This window comes from Oncorhynchus mykiss, chromosome 4 (assembly GCF_013265735.2).
Source record: "Oncorhynchus mykiss isolate Arlee chromosome 4, USDA_OmykA_1.1, whole genome shotgun sequence".
Lineage (NCBI taxonomy): Eukaryota > Metazoa > Chordata > Actinopteri > Salmoniformes > Salmonidae > Oncorhynchus > Oncorhynchus mykiss.
The window spans coordinates 22674247-22694470 of record NC_048568.1 but is presented as its reverse complement, the minus strand read 5'-3'; the positions used below and the strand labels follow the sequence as shown (position 1 = coordinate 22694470).

General features: G+C 41.3%; 2 protein-coding genes across 10 annotated transcripts; both read right to left on the bottom strand.

Moving 5' to 3' along the window:
• Positions 1-1127: 1127 nt before the first annotated feature.
• LOC110522344 (phospholipase ABHD3) lies at positions 1128-9577 on the bottom strand. 7 transcript variants are annotated; one of them, XM_036975931.1, is made up of 10 exons: positions 9475-9577; positions 8595-8721; positions 7884-8044; positions 7555-7737; positions 7281-7326; positions 6907-7019; positions 6556-6729; positions 6348-6396; positions 6053-6218; positions 1128-3658 (listed from the first exon to the last, which is right to left on the bottom strand). In XM_036975931.1, exons 2-10 carry the CDS (start codon positions 8712-8714, stop codon positions 3453-3455), a joined length of 1218 nt encoding a protein of 405 aa, XP_036831826.1. In that variant the 5' UTR covers positions 8715-8721; positions 9475-9577; the 3' UTR covers positions 1128-3452. The 7 variants fall into 7 exon arrangements, with proteins under 7 accessions (XP_036831826.1, XP_036831823.1, XP_021456350.1 ...); XM_036975928.1 differs by having other exon boundaries at positions 8560-8721; positions 9330-9560; XM_021600675.2 differs by having other exon boundaries at positions 8560-8721; positions 8916-9558.
• Positions 9578-12157: 2580 nt separating this feature from the next.
• Positions 12158-20165, bottom strand: LOC110522342 (interferon-induced protein 44-like). 3 transcript variants are annotated; one of them, XM_036975926.1, is made up of 7 exons: positions 19477-20141; positions 19357-19387; positions 18286-18481; positions 13363-13508; positions 12930-13108; positions 12705-12805; positions 12158-12591 (listed from the first exon to the last, which is right to left on the bottom strand). In XM_036975926.1, the coding sequence occupies exons 5-7, from the start codon at positions 12991-12993 to the stop codon at positions 12346-12348; spliced, it is 411 nt and encodes a 136-aa protein (XP_036831821.1). In that variant the 5' UTR covers positions 12994-13108; positions 13363-13508; positions 18286-18481; positions 19357-19387; positions 19477-20141; the 3' UTR covers positions 12158-12345. The 3 variants fall into 3 exon arrangements, 2 of the variants coding, with proteins under 2 accessions (XP_036831821.1, XP_036831822.1); XM_036975927.1 differs by lacking the exons at positions 19357-19387; positions 19477-20141 and adding an exon at positions 19196-19269; XR_005051496.1 differs by lacking the exon at positions 19357-19387 and having other exon boundaries at positions 12930-13508; positions 19477-20165.
• Between the last annotated feature and the right edge of the window lie 59 nt (positions 20166-20224).

Below are 20224 nucleotides of genomic sequence, written 5' to 3'. Positions count from 1 at the left end.
GTTCCACATCTATTTGCATGTCAGCAATCAAGTTTTCAAGATATATAACTTTCACATTAAAGAAATAGAGCCGTTATGATGCAAAACACACCCTTATGTGATGCAAAATGCATCATACCAGCTGTATTTCTGTATTTTGAAAGTTATACATCTTGAAAACTTGATTGCTGACAGGCAAAATATTTAAGGACTATATCAACAATGGACTAATGAAACAAATATCAAAAGATATGGAAAGATGTTTGTTTCCAAATTCGACCTTTAAAGCTAAGCTTTCTTGCAATTCTACACATTTTGCCCTTGCCTATGACCTGTTCTAATGCTATCTGGGAGATCCCTGACCTCCAGGGACTTTTTATTTAATTAATAAATGTCCCCCATCCCCCGTGGAAACCTATGGTGTGTAGTATATTATTCTACAGTATACCACTGTACAGTTTACTATACAATTCTATAGTAAGCACTGTACTGTTCTAGAGTAAATTGTTTTTTCATGTGCGCTAAAACAGAGATTAATATCCACATTGTATTAGCACTAAAATGTGCCAGAGCAGGTTTTAAAGATGGGAGTGATAGAAAATAGTCAAAGTTAGGGAAAACCATAACAGCACATTACGAAAAACACCACAAGTGACTTTCAACCACCAGTTTCAACCAGCAGAAATGTGCGTTTATCGTACAATAAACAGATTAGATTTATGCCGAGAGGAAAACAAGAGGTGGGAAAACCTCCCTCTACTTTATCAGGTGCTGTTTCCACACCAAACCACCGGGCAGCCATTGGATCTTTTCCAGCCCAGCATCATTAAAGTAATCTAAATGAGGCTGAAGGGTTCACATTGTGACTGGGGATTTTTATTGTCTTAAGTTAATTATTGATACCCATCCTGTTAATCAATTTCTACGTGTAACTACATTAATGACCTGAGTATGGCGCCAAGATGAGAGGTTTAGACCTGGAACACCAACAATAACTGTTATTAGTTTTACCACTGAGACCGACACAGTGGTATAATAAAGACAACCAAACAAACTAACGTGAATTGCTGCTCTTATTTGAGATAATTACAGCAGTGATTAAGATAAAGTCAGATATGTCTAGGAAATTAATAATTCGACAGAATATCGACAGAAATAACAACTGTTTGTGTTTTTATTAAGGAATACAGATCAAATATTTAAATTAGTGGCATGGTAACATAAAAGAACAATGGAAGGTCACAAAAAAGTTACAATAGATTATTATTGCAATCACATTATCATTGCAGTGCAGCAGGTATAGTGGTGTATATTGGGCGTTCCCCCCAAGGTCCAGGCAGTCTTGTCCCAGCGGCTGTTATTACTGAGTAATAACACATGTATAAGAGTTAATAGGGTGGTGATGGGAGAGGAGGGTAGTGCTGGTGATCGTCATGGCAGCGTCATAAAAACATCACACCATCTTCCTGTTTTACCGTAACTACTTTAGTCGGTGACTCAGTGCAAGATAGACAAACAGACAGACATAGTTGATCCATTGTCATGACACACATCGTGCAACATTACCGATAACTGTTACATAACCACACGACATTCTGTATAGTATAGTCCATAATCATAAAACAGATTTACTCAAACTTTTACAATTGTGTGCAAATTTCAAACAAGACAAAGCGTGAGACAATCGTCCAGAACTAAGAAATAAAGTCAAATGTGAGCTTTCCCTAGGTTTAAACCACTGAGTTGTCACTCACCCTTGTACCCACATCGAATTAAATCGTTTAGTCCTTGGGAAAGGTCAGAGCTTACACGGCATCTTAAATGTGATTATAATTTAGACAATCTCAGAGCTTTATGTGTGCATCCTCAGTTTAAAAAAATACTGCAAATCAAATAAACAACCAAAAATCACAAGAATAATTATCAAACATAGGCTGTATTTAAAATAGCATAGCTAGTATAGTGGTACTGGTCCAAATGAAACAATCGGGGATTTTACACTTGTATTTGTAAACCAAGAGAGGACAGCCAGCAGACATTTCTGATAGCAATTTGCTCTCCTTTACTTTAGCATGTCTAGCCTAATGTGTACAGTACTTTATAGGCAAATAAAGATATAGATTTTCTGTGTCATATCATGCGCATGAACGTATACAGGACTAAGCTATGTTGTGGAATGTGTGGGAAATCCCAGATTGTTTTGAAATGGAATTGTGAAAAACTTCATCATAGACCTCCCAACTTGGGTTTGGATGTTGCAAGAAAGTCAAAAACAATCTCCAACACTTTTGATGATAAAAATACTACTTTGTCAAACACACTGTCCGGGCTGAGATACGACCAACGGTAAGGCAAGTCTTAGACAGCTTGCATTTGATACATTCTCCGATATAGCCTTTACACAGATACATAATACATCCCGTGTATATTTTATAACAACATTCCTTCATGTTCAAAATATTTTATCTGTTCTCTTTGTGGTGGAATCAGATGAGGTCAAAATTCAATTTCAGTTCAGTCAAATCAGGATGTGAATCAAAATTCCAATTCAATGAAGAAAATCCTAATTGAAAATAAATTGCACTTCCACTTAACTGAAATTTCAATTATCTCCTAAATTTAAATGTACTTGACCAACATGATAAAGTATTAACTGCAGTATGTTATACATAGACATTTCCATGTATTTTATTGTGTATGCTAACCACTATTACAATCACATTATATATATATATATGAGAATATATATGAGAATAAAACCCAAGTAGCTTAAAAACAAGATTAAAATAAACTTTTCATTCAAGTTTTTCCAGTATTTGTGTGTTGTGTGATAAGCTAAGTATATTCTTCTAACATAATCAGTTGCTTTAGTCATAATTAAACATCAGTTCAAGGGGAAATATTTTCAATGAACGTTTCCCTTTCTTGTCTTTTTGAAGACTGAATGCGAGTGATCTATTCATGTCCTTGTTTACATCGTCTAAGCCAATGTGATTTATTATGACAGGAAATAGTAAGGGTGAAATTCAAAAAGTCAAATAGGGGGGGGGGGGGGGGGGGGGGGGGGGTGCTTATATTTGTCTTGTTTCACACATGTACAAGTGTGTAACCTGTACAGTGTGTGGTGAATGGATGTTTCATTTTGCATATCGCACTCACCCCAAGACACCGTCGGAGAGTAGGGTGACGGCTTGTGTGCCAGATTCATTTCAACAGTAAGTCATTTGAAACACTAAACGTATGAAGAGTTACTGGCTTTAAGACCAGATATTCTCATTCTGTGTGTAGTAATATAAGGCATCCGTCTAAGTCCCTACCTACATGATGTCAGTATCTATTGCATTAAGCTCTGTCTGATTGGTCGACGGATAAGCACCTGAGATGAAAAAGAAGAGAGGGTAGTAATGCCGGTGAGGTTAATCGGTCAGTCCCAGAACAATCAGGACCGAATCACATGACCAGGGTGTCTGAGGTCAATCCAGAAGCTCTTCCTTGATGCTGCAGGCCCCTTTGAGGTCCCCTGGGTGATCGAAGGCTGCCTGAATGAACTGGCCGAACAGGCGGTCCATGTAGCCCTCCCCACGCGGGTAAAGGCCCTCCAGGTAGCCTATATGTCCGCCGTGGGACGTCACCAACAGCGCTACGTTAGGCAGGCGCTTGGCTAGGGCCACCGGGAGAGCTGAAGAGAAGAGAAGAGAAAGGGAGTGAGACAGAAGGAGGAGAATTTCAGTTTGAAGCATTTAGATGAAGACCAAGAATTGATCACACACACACACCAGTCAAAAGTTTGGACACAGCCTACTCATATTCAAGGGTTTTTCTTACATTTGTACTACTTTCTACTTTATAGAATAATAGTGAAGACATCAAAACTATTAAATAAACATGTGGAATCATCATGTAGTAACCAAAAAAATATATATTTGAGATTCTTCAAAGTAGCCACCATTTGCATTGATGACAGCTTTGCAATCTTGGCATTCTCTCAACCAGCTTCAACTGGAATGCTTTTCCAACAGTCTTGAAGGAGTTGCCACATATGCTGAGCACTTGTTGGCTGCTTTTCCTTCACTCTGCGGTCAAACACATCCCAAACCATCTCAATTAGGTTGAGGTTGGGTAATTGTTGAGGCCAGGTCATCTGATGCAGCGCTCCATCACTCTCCTTCTTTGTCAAATAGCCCTTACACAGCCTGGAGTTGTGTTGGGTCATTGTCCTGTTGAAAAACAAATGATAGTCCCACTAAGCGCAAAGCAGATGGGATGGCGTATCGCTGCAGAATGCTGTGGTAGCCATGCTGGTTAAGTGTGCCTTGAATTCTAAATAAATCACAAACAGTGTCACCAGCAAAGCACCCCTACACCTCCTCCTCCATGCTTCACGGTGGGAACCATACATGCAGAGATCATCCGTTTACCTACTCTGCATCTCACAAAGACACGGTGGTTGAAACCAAAAATCTCAAATATGGACTCCAGACCAAAGGACAGAATTCCACCTTCCTTCGTGTTTCTTGGCCCAATCAAGTTTGTTCTTATTGGTGTCTTTTAGTAGTGGCTTCTTTGCAGCAATTCGACCATGAAGCATGATTCACGCAGCCCCCTTTGAACAGTTGATATTGAGATGTGTCTGTTACTTGAACACTGTGAAGCATTTATTTGGGCTGCAATCTGAGGTGCAGTTAACTCTAATGAATTTATCCGCAGGAGCAGCAGAGGTAACTGTGGGTCTTCCTTTCCTGTGGCGGTCCTCTTGAGAGCCGTTTCATCATAGCACTTGATGGTTTTTACGACTGCACTTGAAGACACTTTCAAAGTTATTGAAATGTTCCAGATTGACTGACCTTCATGTCTTAAAGTAATGATGGACTGTCGTTTCTCTTTGCTTTTTTGAGCTGTTCTTGACATCCTTTCTATACCATAATCATAATCAGCCTTACCATAATCAGCCTCACAACCGCAGACCACGTGTATGGCGTTGTGTGGGCGAGCGGTTTGCTGATATCAACGTTGTGAAAAGAGTGCCCCATGGTGGCGGGGGGTTATGGTATGGGCAGACATAAAGGTACGGACAACGAACACAATTGCATTTTATCAATGGCAATTTGAATGCACAGAAATACCGTGATGAGATCCTGAGGCCCATTGACTAACAGATGCATATCTGTATTCTCAGTCCTGTGAAATCCATCAATTAAGGCCTAATGAATTTATATCAATTGACTGATTTCCCCATATGAACTATACCTCAGTAAAATCAAATAAATTGTTGAATGTTGTGATTATATATTTGTTCAGTATATACACTACATGACCAAAAGTATGCGGACACTTGCTCATTCAGTCACAAAAGCATTAGTGAGGTTGGGCACTGATGTTGAGTGATTAGGCCTGGCTCGCAGTCGGAATTCCAATTCATCCCAAAGGTGTTCGATGGGGTTGAGGTCAGGGCTCTGTGCAGGCCAGTCTAGTTCTTTCACACTGATCTTGACAAATCATTTCTGTACGGAACTCGCTTTGTGCACGGGAAAACTCATTTCATGAAGCTCCTAACAAACAGCTCATGCTGACATTGCTTCCAGAGGCAGTGAGTGTTGTAACCGAGGACAGATGATTTTTACACGCTACGCGCTTCAGCACTTGGCGGTCCCGTTCTGTGAGCTTGTGTGGCCTACCACTTCGCGGCTGAGCCGGATTTGCTCCTAGACGTTTCCGCTACACAATAACAGCACTTACAGTTGACCGGGGCAGCTCTAGCAGGGCAGAATTTCTTTCAAACTGACTTATTGGAAAGGTGGCATCCTATGGTGGTACCACGTTGAAAGTCACTGAGCTCTTCAGTAAGGCCATTCTACTGCCAATGTTTTCCTATGGAGATTGCATGGTTGTGTTCTCGATTTTATACACCTGTCAGTAACGGGTGTGGCTGAAATAGCCAAATCCACTCATTTGAAGGGGTGTCCACATACTTTTGTATATATGATAAACTTTGAGGGCTGCTTCCAAAATCTAATTAAGAACCATCTATACCCCAGGCCCAATCGCGTCTCCCTCTGACCCAGGCAGTACCCACCATGTTTGGGGGAGAAGGGGTCGTCGGCCGCATTGAGGCAGAGAATGGGCACTGTCGTCCTGGGAAGCTTGTAGTTTGGGCTGGCCTCCTGGTAGTAGTCCAGACAGGACTTATAGCCAAACAAGACTGACGTGTAGCGCTCGTCAAACTCCCGGATAGTACGTGCCTGAGAGGGTAAACACACAGGAGCGTAGGGAGAGTTAGATTTTAAAAAAGGGCACCGGCGCACAACTAATACACTCATTCTACACACAATGATATGGAACCTCATAAACCATATGAAACGGGTTCTTACCTTTAGTACATGGTCCACATCCACCACAGTCTCCAACATCTTTCTGTGTCTGAGAGAAAGCGAGAGAGACAGATATTTGGGTTGTAATCACACCAAGGCTAGGAATGACAGGTCTTGTTCCATTTTGAAAGGCCAATAACCATGGCAACAACATTCACAGCAACACGTACATGGATACCACAACAACTAGACGACAAGTCAGTCTTACCTGTTAATGGCTTGGCACAGGTTGCTGGCGAGGTGTCGGTTGAAGATCAGGCGGTTGATTGGTTGTTCCAGCGAGGCACAGGACTCCAGCGTGTCCCAGCTGACAGACATTGTGAGGCCGGCAACAAGCCCTGCCTCACTACCCTTACGAGCCAAGTAGTTCAACAAGAGCATGCTGTGATACAGTCAGGAATAGGAGGGGTGAGGGAGAAGACAGGAGAAGCGGTAGAAAAAGACAAGAGAAGGATAGAAGATGGGGGAAAGAAGAGTATAGAGAGGGAGAAAAAAAACTATATGAACAGACTTAAGCAGTTATAACCTCTATGCATTTTCTTCCTTTCTAAGCACTTACCCTCCCAGAGACACGCCGGTGCCCAGCAGAGGGGCTTGTGGGAAGAGTTCCCTGACATGGAGGACCACCCGCTCCAGGTCCGAGGTGTCCGCCGCACAGAAGGTCATTGGGGTCTGGGGGAGAGGGGGGGTAGGTTACTGGGGCAGGACTGGGATCATCAGTCTACTGGGAGAGAAGACATGGGCTGACATGTGGATGAGACTACGAGTCTGAAGCACTGCACAGACCTTATGTTACATTATTGATGTTTGTGTGCAATGTAACCTTTGAACAGCAGTATAATGTCTTATCAAACTGCTTGCAAAATTGCATTGTGGCAGACCCTGGTGGAATATGCATGATAGTGCACTTAAAAAGGCATTCCCTAAATTTACCAGTAGTTCTTCTCCTCCAAACCCTCTATTGTTGAAGACCACACATCTGGGGAAACAGAGAGACAAAGATCTAATCTCAGATTCCAAACCTCAGCACAGTGACAAAGAGCCCCATGTCGGTGTTTCTCAACTCCAGATGACAGTCAGGCTACCATACTGCACTGTAAAACCAATCTAGTCCAATCCAGAACCAACAAGAACGTATTCGAGATTAAACCAAGGATTCCATATAGCATGACAGGTAAAGTGAAAGGTCATGGCCTCTCAGGCTGACCTGTATCCGCGGCGGTTGGCTTGGCTGACGGCGTGGAGGACGTAGGTCTGACGACTGTTCCCTGTGAGGCCCGGCAGGATGAGCACTGTGGGACGAGAGTAGCATTCTGGGTAGGCAGCGCTGTCCCCGTTATCTACCCAGTCCAGAGAGATCTGACCTCCGTCAGCCGTCCTGATCAACTCACTGAGGATAGTGGAGGAGACAGGAGGGTTAGTCTTTTAACTGAATACCGTTTCAAATGGTATACAGTAGGTTGGCCCAATATGCAGATGACTAGAGGTTATGGGTAGAGAGGAAGGAAGGAAGTTGTGGGTTCTGGGTTGTTTTACTTCCTGTAGTCGACCTGGGGGCTGGACTTGATGAGCACTCTGACCAGTGTCTGCAGCCGGCCTCCCCAGCACCAGGGAGTAGGGCTGAAGGGCTCAGCCACCACGGGGCAGTGCCTCTGTAGGAACACACGGAATGCATCGCTACACACCAGGACTGGTGTCTGAGGGTGAGAGAGAGAGAGAGGACATGGATATGTGAGCATGTGTGTGTTTAAGCAAAAGGGACTAATCAAAGATGTGTACAGGAGTAAGTGTGGGTGAGAGAGACAGAGGGAGAATGAAAGAGAAGATGGAAATGGGTGAAAACAGTGTGGAATAAGCAGAGACAACCAAACAGACAATTACACACTGTGGGACATATATTCTGCGAGCTGTAGTGGTTGGGCAATGGAACAAAATCTGCATATGAGTAAAAGGTGCTGGGGAACAGTGGATGAAAGCATATCTTACAGGGTGCAGGCCTAATTTATATCCGATAGGGGTATCAAGTCCAATATCTATACAATATTGGGTGCTAACTTATTTGGTTCTTACAACCTGCTCTAAAAACTACAGTGAGGGATGGACATAATGCAAGTGCCTGCAGATAGAGGTATGAAGCACTCAAGAGTAAAATACTAGAGGTTAAATGAGACGGAGCTCAGAGGCACATGCTCTCAAAGCCAGAAGACAGTACCCCGAAGGCAGCTAGTCTCTGGCCGAGCGACTGACCTGGCCCTCGCGGCCCCAGAGGTAGTACAGGGCAGCGGTGATGGTGGCGAGGACCACCGTGTAGGGTCTGTAGATGTTCTCCAAACACACTTTCCATAGGTCGGAGTGAGACAGCAGCATGACAGTGCTGTGATGACACACGAATGCAAACACTCGTCAGGGGGGATTTGCGGAGGCAGAATGTCAACGTACAGAGGTCCGAGGGCGTTTAGACTCTTACTAGCTACAGAGTGCCTATTAATAGAGTTAAGCCTAGTAAAAAAAAATCAAAAAAATATCAAAGCGAAACGTTGTCACAGCAGTTACAGAACAGTTACGTACTGTTTCTTATCAATGAGATGCCCTTCAGGTTACAACGTAACCGGGTCCGCGTTTTAGCAGCTTGTGACAGAAGGTCAACAATGTTTCAAGCGTCAATCAAAAGTGGGGAAGTTAGGTGGAGATTCTCAAACACTGATAGCCTACTGACTGCAAATAAATGTTGAAACAAAGTAGCAACTCTGGCCTGCTTTGGCAAGATGATCCTGGGAGAAAACCTCGTTGGTATAGCCTACATCCAGAGAAACTCGCTCACTACTCCCAGTAAACGCAAATCGTGGACGAATACACACAAAAAAAACATTAAACGTTAACAATAACATATAAGTCAGTCGGCGTCACAGAAACAGTTACATAGCCTAGCTAGCTAATGTAACTAGGGCACCCTCCAAGTAATACAGCTGTCCGTAAACCTGCCTTGACAAGAAACATCTAAAGATACGCCTTTCGGGTGTTATCTTCTCCTCTATTCGTGTCAAACTTGGTAATTCTGCAACGAATTCGTTTTAATTTAAATTGAATCAATCGAATAAAAAGCAACAACTCAATTCCGGGTCGGCACCGTTATTGTATTTCTCTGCCCTTGTCGACTCATCCGTTCTTCTTCTTTGGAATTATGTTGCAGCTCAGCAGTTAGCTAGATAATGCAATATCTCCAACTGTTGGGCTGGGGTGGGATGGGGATTGAGAGACAGGCCTTTTTTCAATTAGGCTACTCAACTTCTGCGCTTTCTCTCCTCAGATAATTGAAGAGAGGATGCGATTGGGACGAGAGGTTGGAAATGGCAGCGAGTAGTGAGGACGGAATGGAGGAAAAGTTGGTGAAGCAACAGCTGTGCTGGATTGAGAACAATATGGGTGTCAGTGTTGATGGTATGGAGCGGTAGGATGAGGTTCAAGGACGTGAATGGTCGGTAGTTGAAAAACAGGAAGAAGAGAGATCATGATACAGAAAGCATTGGCGCATCTAGTAAAGAAAGCATAAGGGTCAAGGTAGGAAGCAAGAGTAATGATGTGTTGGTGGAAAGTGGCGATAGTGTTTGATGAGACAACAGGGCCTCACTTACACCTTATCTGACTAACTAATGTCGTAGAGAAAAGTGGGTGAAGTGAAATTAGCTTGGTTCATTGGAAATGGTAGTGTTAATATTGTGTGGTAGCCAGGCTCAGCAGGAGAAGAATCTGAAAATGGGAAGGTGATTAAAAGCTATGTCCCTGGTGCATATGCTAGATTGAGGAGAGTCCTCACTGGGGTCTCAATATCTATGTCCACAGATGATATTGAAGAAAATGTGAAGGGAGGCAGAGTGATTGAGGCCAAAAGATTGATCAGTAGGAAAGAGGGTCAAATAATTGAAAGCTTATTAGTGATGCTGAGGTCTGAGAAAGTCAGATAGGATTCCTTAGTTGCAATGTTAGATAATTTGTCCCATATGCACTACAATGTTTTAAATGCCAAAGAATGGGACATGTATCTGCTCAGTGTAAAGGAAAGAAAATATGTGTGAAGGAGCGCATGATTACAGTGAATGTGGAAGCAATGTGAAGGTTAAATGCTGAATTGTGGGGGAGAACACTGCAGCATTTGGTGGATGCCAGGTACAGAGAGAGGCTCAGCGATATAGGATCAGTCATGATGTATCATATGCAGATGCCGTAAAACAGATTGTTAGAAATACAATGTGGACTGATGGAGCTTACATGGATGTACCTGTAGTAAGTAGACCTACTGTCTGTCGGGGCTGGTGCTTCTGGGTGAAATTAGCAATTAATTTGGTTTAGAATTTTATTTTCATGGTAGTACAGAATTGAGAAGATCATACATTCCATCACTGTAGGTGGCAGCATGCACTTTAAATTTAGGGAGAGAGTCACTGGTACTTCCTGTTTCAGTTTTTGCTTGTTGGCAGGAGTCAGGAGGATAGAGTTATGGTCAGATTTGGCAAATACATGGCTTTGTTTTTCTGTGTCTGTAATAAGGGTGATTTTGAGTTTTTCTTCACCTCTAGATCCACAGGTGACATGCTGGTAAAAATTAGGTAAGGAGTTCAGTTTCCCTGCATTAAAATCACTGACCACTAGGAGCGCTGACTATGGATGTGCATTTTCTTGTTTGCTTATGGCCCAACACAGTTCGAGTGCAGTCAATGCCAGCATCGGTTTGTAGCGGTAAAGAGACAGCTACGAAAAATATAGATGAAATCTCTCTTGGTAAATAGTATGGTCTGCAGCTTATCGTGGGATATTCTAACTCAGGCAGCACTAAGAAAACAAATATATAGATTTTTCATGCAGGTGCAATTACAACTGACATTTTGAGTAATGTTACTCAACTGAAGCTCTATTGAAACACCCAGTGTGAATCCCCTATGTGGGCTATCTACATCATCCATCTGTATCCTGGCAGGATCAGGGGCTCAGGCCCCTCCCCTCAGGCGCTCCAAAGCAGCCCGAGAGCTTCAAGTTCCTCGCTATCCACATCAATAAGGAATTATCACGGTCCACACATACACCCCCCCCCCCCAGCTTTTGTAAAATGTACTTAGCAAAAAAAATAAAAAATGTACTCACCCTAATCCTTTTCCTAACTTTAGCCTACTAAATCTACCTACATATTGAACTTCTATCCTCTCAGGCCGGAGGCAAAATGTATGAATTTATGTTTGGATCAGAATCGCTGTTATAATCATTGGCCAGTACTTAGAATTAAGTAAAACCACAAGTCCAAATTCTTATCTCTGTCCATGGCTAATTTAGGAAAGGGACAATTTTATCTGACCTAAGGACAACACAAGTTGCAACAATTCAATTCTGTCAATTACATTTGGCTTGATGTGATGGGTGTGAAGCCAAATCCAAACTGGCTTCCCTTGACACTTTTCTTTGGTGTGCCAGAACCATTCACAGTTGAGCTCACTCAGTTTAGCTCAACACTTGGCTGTTATTGTCAACAACAAAAAATATCAAGGGAGGCCAAATTCTCACTGGATTCCCTTGCATTCAATGCTACGGGTGGCAACAATATCAATCTTTTTGACCAGACAGCATCAGCTAGATGGGCTACAGAGACAGAGGGGCGCTGTTTAGCTCGCTCGGATGCTTTCTCCAGTGAGATAGATGCAGACTCTTGCAAATTGAAGGAAAAAAATAGTGTATGTTATTTGTACATTTTGTAGGGAACCACTGGCATCCACGTCACTGTTTCAAAGTATACAATAGGCCAACATAAAATCTAACAGACATTGTCATCTTCTCATTGGTTTATTGTACAACAACATACTTTGTCTCACTTGAATTAACTTGTTATTTTTAAACCTAATAAACATAGGTAGGTTCCAACATCTGGAGAGGAAAAAATTACACCCAAAAGAAAACAAAGAAAACATTATCCAATCACAATAAACAACTGCACATGATTTCTCACCAATGGTTACTAGTCAAATATTAAAAGGTTACTGGGCTTGTTGTGAAATTCTGCAGATGGAGGTTCTGCAGATGCGTCTGCAGTGGTGAGAGGGTGGTTTTCCTCATATGTGTCGTCCACAGCTTGGAGAATGTGATGAACTGCACTCAGCAGCAGGATGTCAGTGTTGCAGCTCACAGACAGCTCACTGGAATAGTTCTTCACTGGAAGCACATAGGACACTGGCAAACCCACCACCTCTGCTGCCTTCTGCATCTGTGGCACAGCAAAACATATGATAGATTGCAAATAAAACTTTAAAAAATACTGTTCCATCATATTATTGAGTGAATCTAAATTGATTAAAACGTTTTAATTACTTAACCTACCTTCTCCTGTAAGATGCGGCTGGAGTAGACAAACTTCACATCCTCTTGGATGGCATGACACACCTGGTCCACATGGGTCAACAGAACCACCTGGGGGATGTCTGGAGAGGACGGTGTCATGTGTGTGAGGGAGAGAGTGAGAAATCAGTTATAGCTATGATCTGCAGTTAAACATAACATCAACTGATATCAAAATTGCCCTCTGAAGTTTTGGGATGAGCTCACCCAGATCTGCGATCTCAGCTTGAAGTGTCCTCAGTGTCTCTGTAAGGTCATCACTGGTGGACATGATTTGGCAGGCATTCAGAACGAACACCGCACAATGGATTTGGTCATTTATCGATGGAACAGGTCTGTAACCTGAAGTCTCAGCTTTGATGGGCGCTTCACTTTGAAACTATTGTGTGGGAGAATCATTTTATTGATGAGAAGCAAAGAAAACAGATACTGTACATTTAGTATATTTATCAAAGTTGGTTATAACAGCATCAACAATAAAACATTTAAAAAGTAGGCCTTCCAAGTTTACATGTGTCAAATGTGGACAAACCATAGCAAGCAATATAGGCCCATCTCTTCTGATATTTATCCTCAGTAAGACTAAGGGTTTTTAAAATCTTGATTGTATTGTTACATTTAGATAGGTAATACTATACATCCCTCGGGGGCATATCCCTTGATAACAGCCAGTGCGTCTGTGAGAGTCAGGCCAGTCCTCTCGCCGTCCCCCAGAGCCAACACATCACAAAGGGTCAGAGCTGTGGGCTTCCCCCCTCTCTCTGACCGGATGTCATACGACTTCAGCTGGATAGATAAGGAGAGCGGACAGTGTTTTGAGAGCACGTTTTTTTAGACAAACTCAGACGACTGCTAAAGAGACAGACATACCTAACACACATTTCCTCATCCCTCCCAACCACAGGGCGAGTCCTCACACTCATGAACACATTGATATGGAAGACCAGATGTTCCCAAACATCAAGCATGTCTCTGTCTGCTACAAATTATACTCATTGGGTTTCTCTATCTACAGTATCTTAAAGATGCTAGTGAGTCTACACCACTTGCAGTCTTCCCATTTTTCTGCCTTAAAATTTCATATTAAAAGGGATTAAATTAGATTATTTTTCCCTACAGATGTAAACAACCTATTCCATATATTCAAAGTGAAAGAAAGAGACATTTTAAAAATGTATTCAAAATAAAACAATGAATTTGTCTTGATTTTGTCTTCACACCCGAGAGTTAATACTTGGTGGACCACATTTGGCAGCCATTACAGCTGTGAATCATCTCGAATAATACATTCCACCAACTTTGCACAACTCTTAGGGCAGCATACAGTGCCTTCAGAAAGTATTCACACACCTTGACTTTTTCCCACATTTTGTGTTACAGCCTGCATTTACACACCCAATCCCCCATAATGTAAAAGTGGAATTATGTTTTTAGAAATGTTTACTAATTCATGAAAACTGAAATGCTGAAATGTAAACCCCTTTATTATGGCAGGCCCAAAAAAAGTTCAGGAGTAAAAATTTGCTTAAGTCATATAAGTTGCATGGACTCTGTGTACAGTAAGTGTTTAACATTCTTTTTTAATGACTACCTCATCTGTGTACCCCACATACAATTATCTGTAATGTCCCTCATTCAAGCAGTGAATTTGAAACACAGATTCAACCACAAAGATTCAAGTTTTCCAATGCCTCACAAAGAAGGGCATCTGATGTCCTTTGACAGCTCTTTGGTCTTGGCCATAGTGGAGTTTGGAGTGTGACTGTTTGAGGTTGTGGACAGGTGTATTTTATACTGATAACAAGTTCAAACAGGTGCCATTAATACAGGTAACGAGTGGAGGACAGAGGAGCCTCTTAAAGAAGAAGTTACAGGTCTGTGAGAGCCAGAAATCTTGCTTGTTTGTAGGTGACCAAATACTTATTTTCCACCATAATTTGCAAATAAATTCATAGAAAATCCTACAATGTGATTTTCTGGATTTTTTCCCCTCATTTTGTCTGTCATAGTTGAAGTGTACCTATGATGAACATTACAGGCCTCTCTCATCTTTTTAAGTGGGAGAAGTTGCACAATTGGTGGATGACTAAATACTTTTTTGTCCCACTGTATATAGATATATATAAAAATGGTATGGTGTAGAATGTGTAGAATGCAAACTCATACATCTCAACACAGCCAGCATGCTTCCTCCAATCAGTCTACATTAGAGGAAGCATGGTCTACCAGCTGCTGCTCCACCCCACCCCCACATGAAATAGCCTATTTGAGGCAGGCCCACAACAATGGCCAAAGTGAAATGGAACAGCACTTTATGTTCCCTGTACTCGATATATATGTTTATTATACCTGTTTCTACATTTTATTTGCAATATATAAAGATGTAATGAAATGGGTAAAGTACACGTTAGCTAGTCATTGTGAGTGAGGGTCTGTTTGTTTGTATGAGAACGACCATAGCCTATGTCTGTGTGTGTATATAATGTAGACTGATTGGAGGAAGCATGCTGGCTGTGTTGAGATGTATGGGTTTGCATTCTACCATTTATATATATATATATATATATATATATATATATATATATATATATATATATATATATATAAAATGGTATGTTGTAGAATGCAAACCCATACATTCAACACAGCCAGCATGCTTCCTCCAATCAGTCTACATTAGAGGGAGCATCAAGGAGATGGCTGGCTACAGCACCACTGCACCAAGCCCTGTCCCTTCTGCTCCTGCCACAAGTGTTCATCTGCCCAAATATATTTTGGGCCAAAAGGGCACAGCATGGAGGCGTTGATGTGTTGTTTGCAAGATTAAGTCTCCCATCACCTGCACCACATGCTCAGTGACCCTCTGCTTTACATCAGAAAGAGACTGCTATGGCATCTGGCATCAGCAGCAGAATATTGTCTAGAGTTTTGGCAAAGTTGGTGGGGTTATATCGCAAAGTGGGTGGGGGCTAGGATCAGTATGTTATATCTGGAGTACTTTTCCTGTCTTATCCGGTGTCTTGTGTGAATTTAAGTCTGCTCTCTCTTTCTCTCCTTCTTTCTCTCAGAGGACCTGAGCCCTTGGACCATGCCTCAGGACTACCTGCCATGATGACTCCTTGCTGTCTCCAGTCCACCCGGCCTTGCTGCTGTTCCAGTTTCAACTGTTCTGCCTGTGGCTATGGAACCCTAAACTGTTCATTTTTACTCTTGAGGTGCTGTCCTGTTGCACCCTCTACAACCACTGTGATCTCCACCCGGCACAGCCAGAAGAGGAATGACCACCCTTCATAGCCTGGTTCCTCTCTAGGTTTCTTCCTAGGTTTTTGCCTTTCTAGGGAGTTTTTCCTAGCCACCGTGCTTCTACACCTGCATTGCTTGCTGTTTGGGGTTTTAGGCTGGGGCTATATACATTGATTTGATAGAGGACTGAGGGTCTTCCAAATATTGAAAGTGTGTAAATAGTTACCCATGTTATTTTTTATAAAAAAAATAAAAAAAATGGGGGGGGGGGGGGGGGGGGTGTTAGATTACCATTTTGGTATTTTGTATATAGTTATTTGTTTCAAAATGTATACCTTCACCAATTTGGCCACTTGGGTACATGTGGGCTACTTGTGTGGGACACCTGGGTGACTTCTTGATAAATTTCATGTAGCACACTCATTTTGGAAGTTATCATTCTGAAACTTTGTACTGTTGCCCTCTTATATTTTCCACTGAAATTGTCCCCATCATCCTATCTGAATGTTTGTTTTATCTTGTTCATTTTAAAGATGATGATACAAAAATGAAAATAAAAAACATATGGTTTTTTCATTGTTTTATCTAAACCAGATCTATTGTGTTATATTCTCCTACATTCAATTCACATTTACACAAACTTCAGAGTGTTTTCTTTCAAATGGTACCAAGAATATGCATATCCTTGGTTCTGTGCCTGAGCTACAGGCTGTTAGATTTGGGTATGTCTTCAGGCAGAAATTGCACAAAGTAGGGGGAGCTCTAAGAGGTTAAAATTTTTATAAAGGAAATACTGTAACTTGGAATGTATACCCACTACATATACAAAGTTTCCATACTATGCGTTGTGCATGTAATATGAAAAATTATGAAAGTGTTTTTGTTAAGAGAAGGATGTATTTTGACAAGCTATAAGAGAATTGTTTTCCATAATATTTACATACTGAGTAGTTACCGCCCGGAGAGAGGTCAGGGAGCGTGCCAGCCTGCCAGAACCGCCCCTTTTGAGCAAACTATATAAATGATGGGTTAAGAAAAAACACATCAGAACAGAAAAGCGTGAAGCTGTCCTCTTCCAAAGTGAATTGAAGTAGGACTATCCTATTACTCAGCTCAAACCATCGATACGTCTGGCTAGCCTATCTTCAAAGAAGCCTCTTCAAGAGTGAATGGAACGAAAGTCAACTCTGTAGTTCTGTTCAGGACTTCACGACAAGTCACCGGATACTGGACAATGACAAAGAAGGACAACAATAGAAGACTTGTTGGAACCATTTCGGACTATCAAAGCCTTACAAGCGTGCCGCGAAAAGGCCCAAACCCCTTTCCAAGGCTGCCCTGTTCACCAAGAGACCCCCGGCGAACCCAGGCATTTCACGTAAATACATTCATAATTTCTTACTCAAAGAGAATTTGGCAGTATGTCCAACTAGCCTCACAACTGCAGACCACGTGTAACCACGCCAACAGGAAATGTGAATTATGTGGATTATAATTTATAGACGTTTTTTGTAGGGGTAGATACATTTAGTTAAATCGTTGAAATTGTTGCACGTTGAGTATATATTTTTGTTCAGTATACTGTATACTGAACAAAAATATATACTCAACGTGCAACAATTTCAACGATTTAACTAAATGTATCTACCCCTACAAAAAACGTCTATAAATTATAATCCACATAATTCACATTTCCTGTTGGCGTGGTTACACGTGGTCTGCAGTTGTGAGGCTAGTCGGACATACTGCCAAATTCTCTAAAATGACGATGGAGGCGACTTAAATTAACATTTAATTCTCTGCCAACAGCTCTGGTGGACATTCATGCAGTCAGCATTCCAATTGCACGCTCTCTCAAAACATGAGACATCTGCGGCATTGTGTTGTGTGACAAAACTGCACATTTTAGAGTGGCCTTTAATTGTCCCAAGCACAAGTTGCACCTGTGTAATGATCATTCTGTTTAATCAGCTTCTTGATATGCCACATATTTCTGGTTGATGGATTTTCTTGTCAAAGGAGAAATGCTCACTAACAGGGATGTAAACAAATTTGTGCACAAAATTTATGAGAAATCAGCTTTTTCTACATACAGAAAATTTCTGGGATCTTTTTACATGTTGCGTTTATATTTTTGTTGTGTATAAAATAATGTAGATTAGGTTGTGTAGATCGACAGGAAAATAAATAAGAGGATCCCTTTTCAGATTACATTTTAAGGCAGCAAAATGTGAAGACTGTGCAATGGGTGTGTAGACCTTCACTAGGCACTGTTTGTATCATGCAAAATACTCCTTGTTACAGATTATTTACTTTATACCTTCTTGATGAAGCCCTTTGTTGCAGTGCCAATAAAAGGCAGGAGAAGGACTCTTCCGAACATCACAGATCTGACAGAGTTGATGAAGCTGGATTTTCCTGACCCAGGAGGACCCATCAGCAGAACTCTGACCCGGTTTAAAGATCGGCAGGCCGGTTTGAAGGAGACCAGATTCTTCCTCAGTGACCCCCTCCCTCTGGTTAAATGGAATTGCACAGAAATAGTCATAATATTACTTCAGATCAGACCTGGGTTGAAATAAGTGCTGTCAGAGTTAATCAGATAACTCAAGTTAACATTTTGACATTTAGTGCACTCATTTTTTTATTGTGATTAATCGCATTGTCTGAAAGCGTTGGAAATACTCTAAACATCCAAAATAGATCTTAACAGCTAAAATGTACAATGCCATGTAAAAACTAGTTGACACTGAGGTTAAAGAAAATGTGCTTTTAAATGTACCTAATTTGGTAGTTACTTTAGACAACATCAGACATCAATATACTTGAAATGTTTTTTTTGCATGGAAAATTGTAAATAACAGCTCAATTTGAGCAAATACGGAATTTACCATTAATCGCAATTAAATCAAAGCAAATCCTGCAAATAACTCAATAAAACAATGTTCTTGTTTGACAGCCCAAGTTCAAAGACATGCTTAAGTATTTGTATTTTAACTACTTATTTTCTATGTATTTGCAAATAATGTTTCCTATGATGACTATTTGAAACTATTTTCAAATAGGCTACTTGTTTCCAAATACATTTAAAATACCCCTAGCACCAAACAGACCTGGGTTCAAATACAAATGTCTTTGAAAATACACTTGTCAATGTATGAGTATTTTCAAATTCATTTCCAAATATTCAACAGCTTGTATTTTCTAAGAAAATATATCCTAAAACTTACTTTGAAATGTAGTCTATGTGAAAGTCATTGAAAAACCTTATAGTATTCGCACCCAGGTCTGCATCAGGCTTCAAATAGTGTTTCTAGTTGTCATAGCAGAAGCAGACTGCTTAAAGTTAATGAATGTTGGACTCCGTAAATTAATTCACAATGTGACCTACTCCTCAGTCCATGGCAGCTCCCTCCGTGCACCTTGAATATAAAATGAATAAGAGCATAATCACGACAAATAACAGTACAATAATGACAGAAATTAATTGACGAGTAAAAGTTATATTTACTTCCAACTCGATACAGCTCAACATCCAGGTACTCCGGCTCCCGCCAACAACCCTGGTGATACATAATATCCCACGATTCCACGCAAATGGATATATTCTCGGTGTACAACTTTAGACAATCCCCAAACGTCAAGCAACCATTTGACATAGAGGTTGAAAAATGCGTCGCTTTAGAGTCATCCAGAACAGGGAAGTGTGTTACTTCTTGATGGTTTATTTCGAAGGCAAATGCGTCTTGGTCCTCACTCTCATTAGATGATTTACTCAGGTAACCCCCCTTTACATCCCCAGAATTGAAATACACTATTACAACGAATCTTCCTTCTTTGTCAAATTTAGATCTCAACGTATGCATGTTGAACCCATGGTGGCTTCCCTTGTAGAGCAGGTGAAGTTGGGCAGGTTCGGGAAGGAGCTTCAACAAATGCGTCTCTTGCTCCAAACTCAATGCAGCTACTACTGAAGCCATTAAAAAACGTGATGTCACGATGAAATCTACTACAGCTATGCAAATAAAATAATTCCAAGTCTTATTTCTGAGCCGGTTTAATGGATAGCCTACGAACCCGCACCAAATCAATAGTAGGTCTAGAGTGTTTCAGAGAAATGAAACCTGTCACCAATCACAAAATATTAGCCAACCCACCCTAGGCTACCAGGAAAATAGAATAGTTGTTTACGAATTGCTCACCCTCCCAATGCCTTCATGTCCCGTCCTTTAGGCGCAGTTATTTTGTGCACAGTAAAT